At 35.7% G+C, this 12,964-nt stretch overlaps 1 protein-coding gene across 9 annotated transcripts in view; it reads left to right on the top strand.

Annotated features, from left to right (window-relative positions):
• Positions 1-12,958, top strand: part of kcnc3b (potassium voltage-gated channel, Shaw-related subfamily, member 3b) — a 49,532-nt gene extending 36,574 nt beyond the window's left edge. For 3 of the 9 annotated variants that reach the window (XM_005935486.3, XM_005935491.3, XM_005935493.3), the window contains one exon: positions 12,203-12,958. Coding sequence is in view for 7 of the 9 variants with exons in the window: in XM_005935491.3 (XP_005935553.2) it covers positions 12,203-12,216 (14 nt within the window). In the remaining 2 variants the exon portion in view is untranslated. Of the gene's footprint in view, positions 1-1,491; positions 7,373-12,202 lie in introns of those variants that run through there. The other 6 variants (XM_042226002.1, XM_005935489.3, XM_042226001.1 and 3 more) reach the window with 4 other exon arrangements.
• Positions 12,959-12,964: the final 6 nt, after the last annotated feature.

The following is a 12,964-nucleotide window of genomic DNA, read 5'->3' as shown; positions in this document are numbered from 1 at the left end:
ATATATATATATTTAAAGGTCCTTTTGTAGCTGGAAAGAGTTTCAAAACGAACTTCTTTGTAATGTGACATTTCCCACTGTGGTCAAAATAGAAAGTGACTCAATAGTCACTCACAACAGGATGTGATTACCGAGGGTACAAAGTGATTTAAATGTGGCTGAGAGGACATTTTTGTTTTGGCCATTTGAAGTTCATACCAAGTAAATACAAAATGGGCTGCTGACAAAGCATAATGCAAGGCAATTAATGATTCCACATAAATTCACTAGTGGTATAAGATTTCTTAAACTTCATGTAATCAACTACAATGTATCAGTGATATCAGAGTATTTGCTGTTGTGTAAACTGTGCCTTTTTGGCCAAATAGTTGTCCAAATTACCTGAACATCGGACGTTACCGTGCACAAGGTGTTGGGTAATTGGTGTTAGAGTTTTTAATACTTATTAGCAAATCCGTACTATGTGCAGTAAATCTGCAGCATTTTCATGGAAGGATAAGTATATAATTTATCTAGACTTTAAACAGATACGATGCTGAGGTTTACAGGGAAAAAAATGCTCTTCATTGACATTTCATCTGCTGCTTTTTTACTCCATTGTTTTATATTGTTAATTTTGACACAGATTAAAGTTAACTGTTGGCAGAAATATTTTTCCAGCCACCACAGACCTGTCTGTTGTTTCTGTCTGTGCTCGAGGTCATTACCAGAGCGACACGCTAACTCTAAAAGTAACTCCTAAAAGCCTTTTCCTATAACCCGTATGAAAGTTTTTTATGTGGTAACACTTGTCAGTCCTCTCATGTGTTCTCTTTACGGTTGACACAGTATGTAAAACTCACTCTACATTGCCATGCATGATCTGATATTTGTAACAGTACCACTGTGTGTGTCTTACTGTGTTCCCCCCATCACACTCTGCAAATATTCTCTCTGAGCCAGATTTTTACCAGTACACATGTATGCACAGCATATATTCACATATATGGACATAAAATATTAATTGGGTTCGACATGAACTGCATACGTCTGACCTACATACTACAAACTAGAGGATGTAGGATACAGCTGGATGTTATATCTTCTCTAGAAGATATAGTAGGAGCTGTATGTAGTGTATGCACATATTGTGGCTTCAGTAATGGTCATGACCAAATCAGTACATTTCATTATTGGTAACAGGAGATCATACGATCTTTAAACCATGTAAGAATGAACCAGTGTGTATGTGGCCATTCTTAGAAAAGAATCAAACAGTCAATGACGCTATAAACAGTGATTGAAAACAGGTTATTGCCTTCACACATGCATACAGTACTGTACAGTGTGTTTTTAAGGCTATTTTTTGAGTCAGTCTTAATTTCACATGATTATGTGCTTGGTAAACATTCTGGCAACAATATTTGCAGTGCTGTCTCTGTTCCTCTGTGTCTTCCCTCGACATAGCCTTCTCCTTGTGTGATTAACACTCATTCTCCATCCCATCCCCAGGCCGCCACTGCAGTGCAAGTGTAACTAAAGTCTGACTCTAGGTAGGTACATATTCCCTCTATAGTGTAAATTAAGTGTGACTTTGGGCAGGAATTATGTCATCACTGAATACAGTGACAGCCAGACTCACCGTTTCCCTTGATAGAGAATCCCAGAGCACAAAACCACAGATGATTGTTGTTGTAAATGCAGCAGATAGCCCAGAGAGGAGGAGAGCAGACTGTGAGAGACTGCAGTGGCCGAGACATGATTAACTTATTTTATTTTCATTTCACAATATTTCTTCTTCTTGGATTTTTTTAAAACAAAGTCTGTGTGTGACAAAAGCAAACTAATGTCAGCTGAACAACCATCACAACCATGTTACCACCTGATCTCATTGCTTTCTATCACTTTCACCTTTCATATAATCAACAAATGGGAACTGCTTTTCTGTCTCTCAATTTCCATTTTTACCGATATGCCATTCGGCAAGTGTTACGAATCACATTAAAAAGCTTGATTGAAGAAATCAGTTTATTAAATGTGAGATCATATTAAAGCCAGAAATTAAGAAGACCACCATTACCAACTTTATTTGAATATACACTCACAGGCCACTTTATTAGGTACATCTTGCTAATACCGGGTGTGACCCCTTGCTGGTCGATTTTGATGATGACGATGATGATTTTATGATAGGATAACACAGTTGCTGGATATTTCTCTTGCACATCCATGGTGAAAATCTCCTTTTCTACAAAATCCCGAAGGTGCTCATTGTGATGCTGAAGAAACCACTTTGAGATTATTTGAGATTTGTGACATCCTGCGTTATCCTGCTGGAAGCAGCCATCAGAATATTGGTACACTTCTGACCATGTTCATAAAGGGATGGACAACTAAATATCCCCAGCACCATTACACAACCAGCAGCTTGAACCATTCATGGGTTCATGCAGTTTACATCAAATTGTGACCCCATCATCCGAATGGAATCGAGACTCAGGTCAGACAATGTTTTTCCAGTACCCTGTTGTCCAGTTTTAGTGAGCCTGTGGCAATCATATCCTCAGTTTCCGGTTCTTAGCTGACAGGAATGGCACCCGTTTTATTCTTCTGCCACTGTAGTACATCAGCTTTCAGAGATGCTCTTCTGCATACCTCAGTTGTAGCAAGTGTTTATTGTCATCTTGAAGCAGTCTGATCATTGTCCTCTGGCATCAACGAGGCATTTTCACCCAGAGACATGCAGCTCAATAGATATTTTTGCAGTTTTGGACTGTTCTCCATAAACTCTAGAGGTGTTTGTGTGGGAAAATCCCAGTATAGCACTTTCTGAAATCAGACCAGCTTGGTGCTAAGTCACTGGCACCAACAACCATATCCTAAAAGCCTAAATAAACTGATTTGCTGACATGTGGTTGGCTAGTTAGATGCTTGCCATATTTAACAGTTGAAAAGGTGTACTTAATAAAGTGAGTGAGTGTATATAAAACATAGCTATTACGCGAGCAGAGTGGAACACTTAGCATGCTGCATGGTGATCTTTAACAATATATAGAAAATACTGAAAAGAATTTGTGACTAAAATCAAAGAATCGACTTTTGTTAAAAGTTCTTATAAAGGATTATTTTTTGTGAACCCCCATAAATCATACGTCATATCTTCAGATATGCAGAGCATTAATCCAAATTAGAAGTTGTCTAATATTCAGCCTTTACTGTTTTTGTAAATCTTCACGATTATGACTATTCTGTTTCCCTTTTTAAAGAAAAGAAAACATCTTTTCTTACATGTGAATCTGAACAGTAAACTTAAAATCATGTTTGATTTCAAGCATACATTGTGCCATAAAAAGATCTTTGCTTGTTAGCTGTAGGAAAGGCACCTTCAGATTATTTCAATTTGACTATTTTAACTGTTAAACAATATTAAGAATAAATAAGCAGAGATGTTTGAGTTTTGATCTTCAACTCTCACTCTGAAAGCACACTATCAAGCGTTGTTCAGTTCCAACAACATACCAGGTTTGTTTATTTTTTCTCCTCCCGTCTTGTACTCAGTCAGCAGTTTTTCTATACATGGCTGCCACTTGATGTAAACTGACAGTTTGTCTTGATGCATTTGCGTGGTATGAGAAAAACGTTCCTCTAACTTAACTTGAGAATGAAGCAGCACCAGATTTGCCAGGCAGCTTTTCAAAAGTGTTTGTGGTATGTTACGCCAAAGATGACCATTACAGTGACATATTAATGATGCAAATATGCATCATTAATATGTCACTGAGGTACCATCTGACGAAAGTGTTTGAGTAAAAAAAAAAGAAATACTTTGATTTAAGGTTGGTTATCTAGAGTGGTAGAATCGGCCACTTTGACCCTGAATGTTGTCATATTTTTCCATTGCAACAGGAAGACACAAAGGGTGTCACACTGGATCAGTGGCTGTTCTTTGTTGTCTGACGCAGCCTTATGGTGGATGGAGTTTGACAAAAATTTACATGCATAACTTAAGTATACAGAAACCACAAACTCTGCTCCAGCATCACAGTGTTAGAGCATTACATTCATTTCAGCTAACATGAGCATATTGCTAGTAAATGTATAAAACTCCACTCACTATAAGTCAGTCAGTCATTGTTAGAGCAGATAGCTGCTATCTAACAATGGGGCCTTTCACTACAGCTGATGCAACAACACTGTGAGCACAACACAACCTTGTTTGTGGCTGCTTCCTACAAGAAGGGCTCAGTGTATGCATGAAGTGTTTTGGACCAAAAATACAGTGGGAAAGGAAACGTAGTCTTAGATGAATTGGTTATTTGTTAAGCTAAATGCAAAGTGTCACGCATTATAATTTAAAGGTCCTTTTGTAGCTGGAAAGCGTTTTAAATGAACTTCTTTGTTTCCCACTGTAATCAAAATAGAAAGTGACTCAGTAGTCACTCACAACAGGATGTGATTACCGAGGGTACAAAGTGATTTAAATGTGGCTGAGAGGACATTTTTGTTTTGGCCATTTGAAGTTTATACCAAGTAAATACAAAATGGGCTGCTGACAAAGCATGATATGATTCCACATAAACTTCATGTGGTCAACTACAATGTATCAGTGATATCAGAGTATTTGCTGTTGTGTAAACTGCGGTTTTGGCCAAATAGTTGTCCAAATTACCTGAACATCGGACGTTACCGTGCACAAGGTGTTGGGTAATTTATGCAATGGCCTGTTTATTGCTGTTAAATTTTTTAATATCTACAAATCTTTTGCGTTTATGTTTTTTGAGGAAAAAAAGGCATATCATAACTCGCATTTTCTTGTCTTGTCTGTCTTGTCTCTGTCTGTCTGTCCTTTATATGTCTTTATGATTTTCATTAAATATCCTTCATTTTCTTTTCTCTTCACTTTTGTGGTTCTTTTTTTAATTCCTACTTTCAACATCTTCAACCTCATGTTCATGTTTCAAAACTATGAAACCTTCATAAAAAACATTCTGCATATGGGAATTTTTCATATTATCTGTAAACATTTCACTGATTTTCTTTCCATTTATTTGCACATGACATAAAAAAAAATACAAACAATTTATTAAACTGATTTATTATTATATTGATTGTCTTAAAGCAACCGGCTATGAAAAATCTCGCAGTCTTAATAACATATCGGGAATGACTGGGTCAGCACTGCGACTCGCTCCTATTACTAGCCCGCCTTTTGAGACCTATGAGGCTCCAGGACCTCTGCGGCGCTGTCGTTCCCCCATCCCCTCCATTTTGTAGCAGAAATTGTGTTAATGATTGGCTGATAAGAGATGCAGCAGATTAGCCATGGACCAATTACGTTGAAGCCTCCATTTGCATTGTACGCCATGCAAATACAATAGCAATAACATACAATGAACTCGAATGTAGAAAGAATGAGATCTTGTCTTGTGAATCAAATGGTTTATGAAGCATGTTAGGTGGAGTTAAATGCAAAATTTAGCTTTAAAGATACGTGGTTATTTAAATAATTACAAGTAATGTAAAACTGATTGGGGCTGCTTAGTGAATAAAATAGTGCCATGCATCAAGAAGGTGTTATAAAAATGTGCTCAGTTACATTTTCAGATGAATATTTTTGCGAATTCTGGACCAAACTAACTTAGACTCCTAACACTCATACAGTGAAATAATCATGGAGCAAGATACATGATATGAACAAAATTACTGAGCCACATCTCTTAATCTTTGAATTCAGGTGTTTCAGCTGTGCCATTGCCACAGCTGGATAAAATCCTTCACATTTTTTAAACAGTTTTTAAGACATTTCGGCTCTCATTCAACAGACTTTTTCCACTTCTAAAACATGTAACTGTTATACTGTAATTGGATGCCACCATTGCAATAAGTCAGTCAGTGAAAGGTCTTCCCTCCAAGATAGTCCATAATCAACTGTAAGTTGTTTTGTTGTAATGTGGCCACAAAGCAGGGTCACACATAAAGGTCAATAACCTCCAAAGCTCCTCTGGTATTAACATCAGGACAAAAATGGTCAAGTCATAGTCAAGCAGCTCCAGTAAGTGTTATACGTAAGTGGCTTAGTACTTTTGTCCATATTGTGTAATTTAGTTTATTTAGCCAAAGACAAAGAAAAATATATAGATAATATAATAAATATATAGCGAGTGAACACAGCGCCGCGTAAGCATTCCACAATGTTGAAAAAAAAAACTTATCCTATGTAAGTCTCAATTAACACTCAATTCATTTTCATTATTGTGACGTCATTGGGCACTTTATGCTGATAGTTTACACAGCAAAGTTAGGGGATGTCAACAAAATCAGAAACAAATGAAAGTAATACGTGTTTTATTGTACCAAAAGAGCTATCTAATTCTGAGGGTGAACATGTCTCTTGAAAATAATAGTTCTTATATTGTATTGCTGTTAGGAGCCAATACATACGATCATTGTCTCGTTGTCTAATCCTTTGTTAGATGCTTGCACATTCACTTGATCCACTTGCTACTGTTGTTATTCTAGATGTCTAATATAGATAAGCCAATACTCACTAACAAAGAAAAGTATTGTTTCATTAGACACTTTAACTGATTTGAAAAAAAATTAAAGCTTATGATTAACTTAAGAAAAAATAGCTTAAAAAATCAGATTTTATTGCTTTCCATATTTACTTCCCTGTAACGCTAATTTATTTCCCCAATTATTTTATTGTTCCACTGGATTATTTTGCATTGCATTGTAATATTCCTTCAAATGCACTATCATATAATCGCCACATAACAGCAAAATCTAAACCTTAAATCTACCCACATGTCAGCCAAATCTTTATACCAGTAAGGCAGACATTCACAAGGTCTTTTTTTTAAGCTTTTTGATAACAACTTATAGTGAAGGGTGATATGTGAGAAATTTTACCATTCAAATATCTACATATAAGTGGGACTGCTTGGCTCAACACATGCTAACTGGTTATTCTGAAATGGCCTTTGGCAAAGGAGCAAAATCTTCTGTTTTATGGTAGCAAATGACTGAGTTGGCCTTTGAAGTATAATCAGGACAGTGATATAAATGAAATATGCACTTGTAGGTCTAAAACGTTTTATAGAAATTTAAATGCAAAGTATTTATAAACAAGAAGATTAGAACAAATGTACAATATCAGATATGGATTACTACTTAATTAACTATACAGTCAAATCAAATGCAAGCACTTTACTAACAATCATTGTTAATTTGCTCACTCTTGAAGCTTGTGTCTCGGCATCAGAAACAGATAATATTACAAAACAAGTATACAATGAAAACCTTGGACCACCTAATCAAACTTGCCTCTTCCTTTTTTCTAAATCTAATTACTTTCTTCCTCACCATTTATGCTTTGAAGGTTTTTTTTTTTGACATTTTCTTTAATAATTTCAAATAAACCATCATGTTTAGGTGGGCTGTTGCTATAATTTTACCTTCAGCAATCTCAATCAAAAGCAAAAAAAAAACAAAACAAAAAAAACCGTTTTAAAAATAGTGACACATTCACGAATGCAATAAACATGCAACATTACGTTAATGCTGGAAAACATGCTGTGCACATACATATGTAAATACACAGATATATTTTTAATCTAAAACACGCACAGACTTAGCAGGCACTCTCCTCATTATCATTGATTTAGCTATACCAGCTGTAAATGTACAAAAGTTATTCAGATGACAGGAGCCATTTTTCTTGTTTTATTTCAAGCCAGTATATAGACTTTTTGATGTCCAGGCTGTCATTTTAAATCGCTTTAGTTTTTTAATGATTTTGTATTTTTTTCATGAATACTGTGTATTTCATGGCAAGAAATGACATTTTAATGCCACTGGTTGTCTAAAATAACTATTAAAATAATACAATGTTGTAAATTGTTCATAGGATTCTTAACCAACAGGAACATAGACTGAAGAGAGCAAAAAATAAAAAATCAAAATGCTTCAGAACTAGTTTTTACAGACAATTGTAAAAGGAAAGTATTTCCATACTTGTTTTGAAGTCTTACTATCCACATGCTTCCAGACCCCTTATATTTGTGAACCTAGATATGCAGTGTTTACATGAAAGCTGTGACATCACTTGAATGTTTTGCTTGAATGATGTTTTAGTGTCTGCGTTAGGATAGATTTTGACATTCAGGCACTGTAAGAAGTAATGCTTGCCTGGCTTCATCCGTTGCTGGTTTTGAAGGCCATCGCATATATTTTCAGACCAAAGTAGCGTTAGGTTGATTCACTTCATGATTATGATGTCAGAAAATTACAACATTTTAGTGTTGTCTGAAAATATCCGAAACCGCATGCCGAGATTTAGTTCTCCTGTGAATGAAAGCATTTTTGATAGATACTTGATGTAAAATGTCAAACTGAACTTGTACAGTTAAGATAGGAAAACTCTGGGATAGGTTTTTCAATTAATTTATCCTACAGAGAAGTCTTTTGTGAAGTGAAATGAATCACTGATTGGTCTAGATCACATGCTCAAAGATGTTCTTAGTCCACACAAGCAAATCTTTTGGACTATAAGGTTTGCTCACATCGCTTCTCAGTGCTCATTAAACCTTTTTTGTGCCCACTTACTGTACTGTATTATCATAGAATGTCTACGCAATCTATAACATCCCCATTGTGGATGTTATAGTTTGCAGATGCTTTGACTTCGGATGTTATGCAACTTTGTGTAGAATGTAAATTTGTGTTACAGTAAAAGAACATGTCCATCCATCATTTACAATGTCTGCAGGGGATTGTTTTGCTTGAATGCTTTAACTGATTAACAGCGAATGAGGGGAGTACCACACCTCACACAACCTTATCCTAACATTAACACTACAAGAGTACTGCATTTGTTTATATTCAGTTTGTATTGCCTCTGAATCGACTGACTATATGTTTAGTAAAAAGAGAAACGAGTAGTTGTGGCAAATGCAAATAACCTAGAATCCTCCAAAGCACCCATTGTTTAAGTAAACGAAACAGGCAGTATGTTGTAAGTGCCTCTATGAGGCCCATGTAGGCTTAACTTAAAGTTAGATTTAACTAGCTAGACCTTTGATGTAATGCTTAATAGGTCAGTGGTTTTTACTAAATATGTACATATCTGTATCTACATATACATTAAAGCCAAAACCTATGTATGTATACCATATGAGGGGAGGGCAAGAAATTCCATAACCACTGATTCTGATCTCATATGCATGTAAAGTGATGTTTGGCTTTCCCTAAAAATCCTAAAAGTCCCATGCACAAACTTGGTTTCCAGTTATAAATACATACTTTTGAGGTATGTTTGCATTTTTTTTTTCATTATCTTTTTCTTTACTGTTATCACATGATTAGGTTTTTTTTTTTTTTTTAAATCTATGTAATTATCCAGTGACCTGTAATGATGGCTTGAAAGAAGGTTCAGAGTGTAAGTTCGGTATTTGCTTTGATAAGAACTGATTTGAGTACATGTGCTTTATGTTAATCGATATAAACGTACAATGAGTATGACTATTTCAGTGATCACGACTAATGTATCAAAAATGTTTGATAAATGTGCAGCTTTGTGGGAAAATATGCAGAACTGTATTGTAAAAACCTTCTAGAAAGGAAGAGAATGAAGCTGAACTTTGTGCTTTGAGAAGGCTGGAAGTGAAACTGTGAATTCAGTTAAACGCCTGTGTGTGTCACTATTGTGCATAACAAGATAGTTAGACTAACTTGTAGTGGCCATTAAGAGGATGATGAGTGAATAAAATCTCAAAGTCTTGGACATAGCAGAATAAAACAAACAATGTCAATCCCCAACAGCGGAAAAATTAGGTAAACTGTTCCTCAAATTTGCCCTAGGGATCAGATTTATAACTAATATATAATATAACTAGTGGTGTATGCATTAAAATAATGCATACACCACCCTTTAAACAAATCAGGCAGTAATATTTACATTTGTAAAGTGCTGGAGCAATATAAGAACATAGGAATAATGTCAAAGACACCTGTATTTGCTATTTGTGTAATGTTAAAGATATTTCTTGTTGTTCTTTTTTACTTATGCCCTGTTTATACCTTCATAGCTATGTTGTGTGGAAATGAGTGAATAAGACAAAGACCCAGTCAGAACTGCATATTTTGTCCCCAAAACATCAGATCCTAAATGAGGCTGTCACAATGTCAGATTTTTCACAATAACAATATTATTGCAATATCTATCAAAATGAAAAAAGAAAACAAAGCAATAACGACGAATCTCATCCTCCTTCAACTTTGTGCACTGTGTATTTTGTGTTTTTGTGTATTTTTGGGCAATACACAAAGTATGAGTCTAAGGCTGTGGAAGATGTCTGCAAACATAACTATACTAAATTGAGGAAAAAGATATTAAAGTGTAATTTATGACCAGACAAATAATATTGTTTTACTGTCCAATAGTGGCTAATTTATATATTTATATTCATACATAGGAACTCTCACTTGACAATAGGAGAGAGTCATATACAGTAATGGTTATATGTCTGCATTTAACACATGTAAAAAAAATACTTTATTGATATTAACAGAATTCAGTGACTTCACTTAATGTCTTGGTTAAATTAAGGTGTACTGAGCAGTAATTGTAAGCTTGTGCGCTACATTTACTGCAAAAGTGACTTTTCCTAGTTACTGTGCTGTGTTTTTATTTTTTGGTTTGTTTGGGTTTTTTTGTCTGGCACCTTTCTACTGGATACTGATAGAAGAAGGAAGTCAAATGAAGAGATGAAGGACCCACAGGAAGAGCTTATACAGCATCAACAATGGATAATTGTATTGTACATTAATGTTTGCTGGTGTGACCACAACAGAAGTGTTTTATTTCTTGAAAGATGTTTAATGGCATCACAAAATTTGCTAGATTTGTTAAATGAATGAACTTCATAGTGTGGTGTTGTTGACAAGCATTTTCTGGAATTAGTAGCTGTGTTTTCAAGTGTAGCTTAAGGGTAGGTGTTAAACCCCTGAAACTGTGTCTGGGAGTAATGCCACAATCTCACAATCTGAAGTCCAATAATACTTTTGTGGATGTGAAAACCTCCATTAATGGCATTCAGTATGTTTCTATGTGTCCATGTGTCAAAATGTCAAAAATGTCCTTTTCCGTGAAGTATACAAATCATTCAAATGAAAATGTTTGCACACACGCACTTACACAGACTAGTGAAGAACTGATTAGAGTTTCCCTAATCCTGCTCACTTTGAAATATTCTGTGCTTTGAAATCTTCTGTGCATAACTCACTCATGTAACAATGACTGCTGTGTTCACTGAAAGTTGAAGTGCAAAGTTGGTCAGTTGGCTGGTAGCAAGTTTCATTCAGTCTATTGTTTGTTTTTTTAATAATGTCAGCTGTCATTTTTGTCGTCACCGATACCTGAGTATAAATTATAAATGTGTGATTACAAAAAAGTACAGCAACTCTGCCCATAATAAGCGAAATCTATCCCAACTTAAATCTCACTTATCTCCTTGTGCAGCTCTGGACCACACCCAGCAGCGCTGTCATTTTAGTTTGCTTCCTATACGTCCACTTTGTACTTGCGCTCTGCATCTGTGATTTCACCATAGACCCCAGAGTAATATATTCAGTGACTGCTAGAGAACTGTGGTGCATGCCGCAATGACACAGTCTTCACTCACCACCCATCCTGTTTGCCATATTTGGCTCCTTGCAACATTGTTCCTTTGACACAACGGAGGGGATCCAGCTAACATCACAAATGCAGAATGCAATTTGTCAGAATGGGACTTTACAGCAATGTACTAAAAATAGCAACCTCTACACTCATGTTTTATGTGCAGAGTTGCAGAACTTAAGTTATATGCAAAGTTACTGTCTGTACATATCTATGAGACAGACTGGTTTTTTTGTAGCTTGTTGTAGATGTCATTACAGTTTAAATGTGTGAACCTCATTCTGACACTGTTAACCTGCAGTTTACAGGTAATAGCAATCCTTGATTATTTTCCTATTCTACATAATATTAACAGAATTAATAACCTGGAGTACAAAAGTCCCTATTATTGACATTCAGAATATGACTTTACAACTAAGACTGGTTTATATCAGTTAAGCACTTTTATAAATTAATCAGTTTGTTTATAACGTTTTACTGTGCATGCTATTTCACAAACTCTGTGGACCTGATATTAATGGCTTTCTGTTCTTTTCTTTACAGTGTTAAGTTTCTAGCATTCGCCCTCTCTCTAATGAAGAGTCCATAACCGGTAAACACAAATTTGCGGCGGGAGCCACATAACGACAGGTGTGACACGGATGGACAGTTTAAAGGAGATCTTTGGGGTGACAAGAGAGACCAGAGGTTAATCATGAATTAAAAAATCATATGGTCTGCTCCTCACATTGTTACCAAAGCAGCCTCTCGGAACTCCAACCACACTTTTTACAGCTGTCTGACTGACCTTTTCTTTTCCTTTCCTTTGGCAAACTGACTGAGCATTGCACTTACACACTTTTGGGAGAAAAAAGGACCCCTTAGTTCACATTCCAGATGACATCTCTGACACTAATACTCGCCATCTTGTATGAAGACCAACTCAGTGCTATCTACAGTACTGAACAACTGAGCAACTTTGAGTTTCTGAAAAAACAAAACAAACAAACAAAAAAAACATGTCTTCAACGGGACTGAATGAACAATGTAGCATCTCTGCTAACATATTGTAGCATTTGTTGGCTGGGAAATAACTTGACTTAACTCATCAACCGTTCACAGAGAGAGGAATTTATGCATTCAAGGGATCTTTTAGATGTCATTTTCCTCTTGGGTTCCTTTTCCAGTTAAAAAAACAAAAACAAAAAACGAGTACACGAGAGACAAAGGATTGGTCTTACTCATTAAAACACCTGGCATTCACACACATATATTTTATATATATATTCATAAATATATATACATATATATGGCCCATTTGGGGGA

Source organism: Haplochromis burtoni, unplaced genomic scaffold (genome assembly GCF_018398535.1).
Source record: "Haplochromis burtoni strain Fernald_Lab_line unplaced genomic scaffold, NCSU_Asbu1 Contig_192, whole genome shotgun sequence".
Taxonomy (NCBI): Eukaryota; Metazoa; Chordata; class Actinopteri; order Cichliformes; family Cichlidae; genus Haplochromis; species Haplochromis burtoni.
Note: the sequence above shows the minus strand (reverse complement) of the source record. Positions and strands in the feature narration are given on the sequence as shown.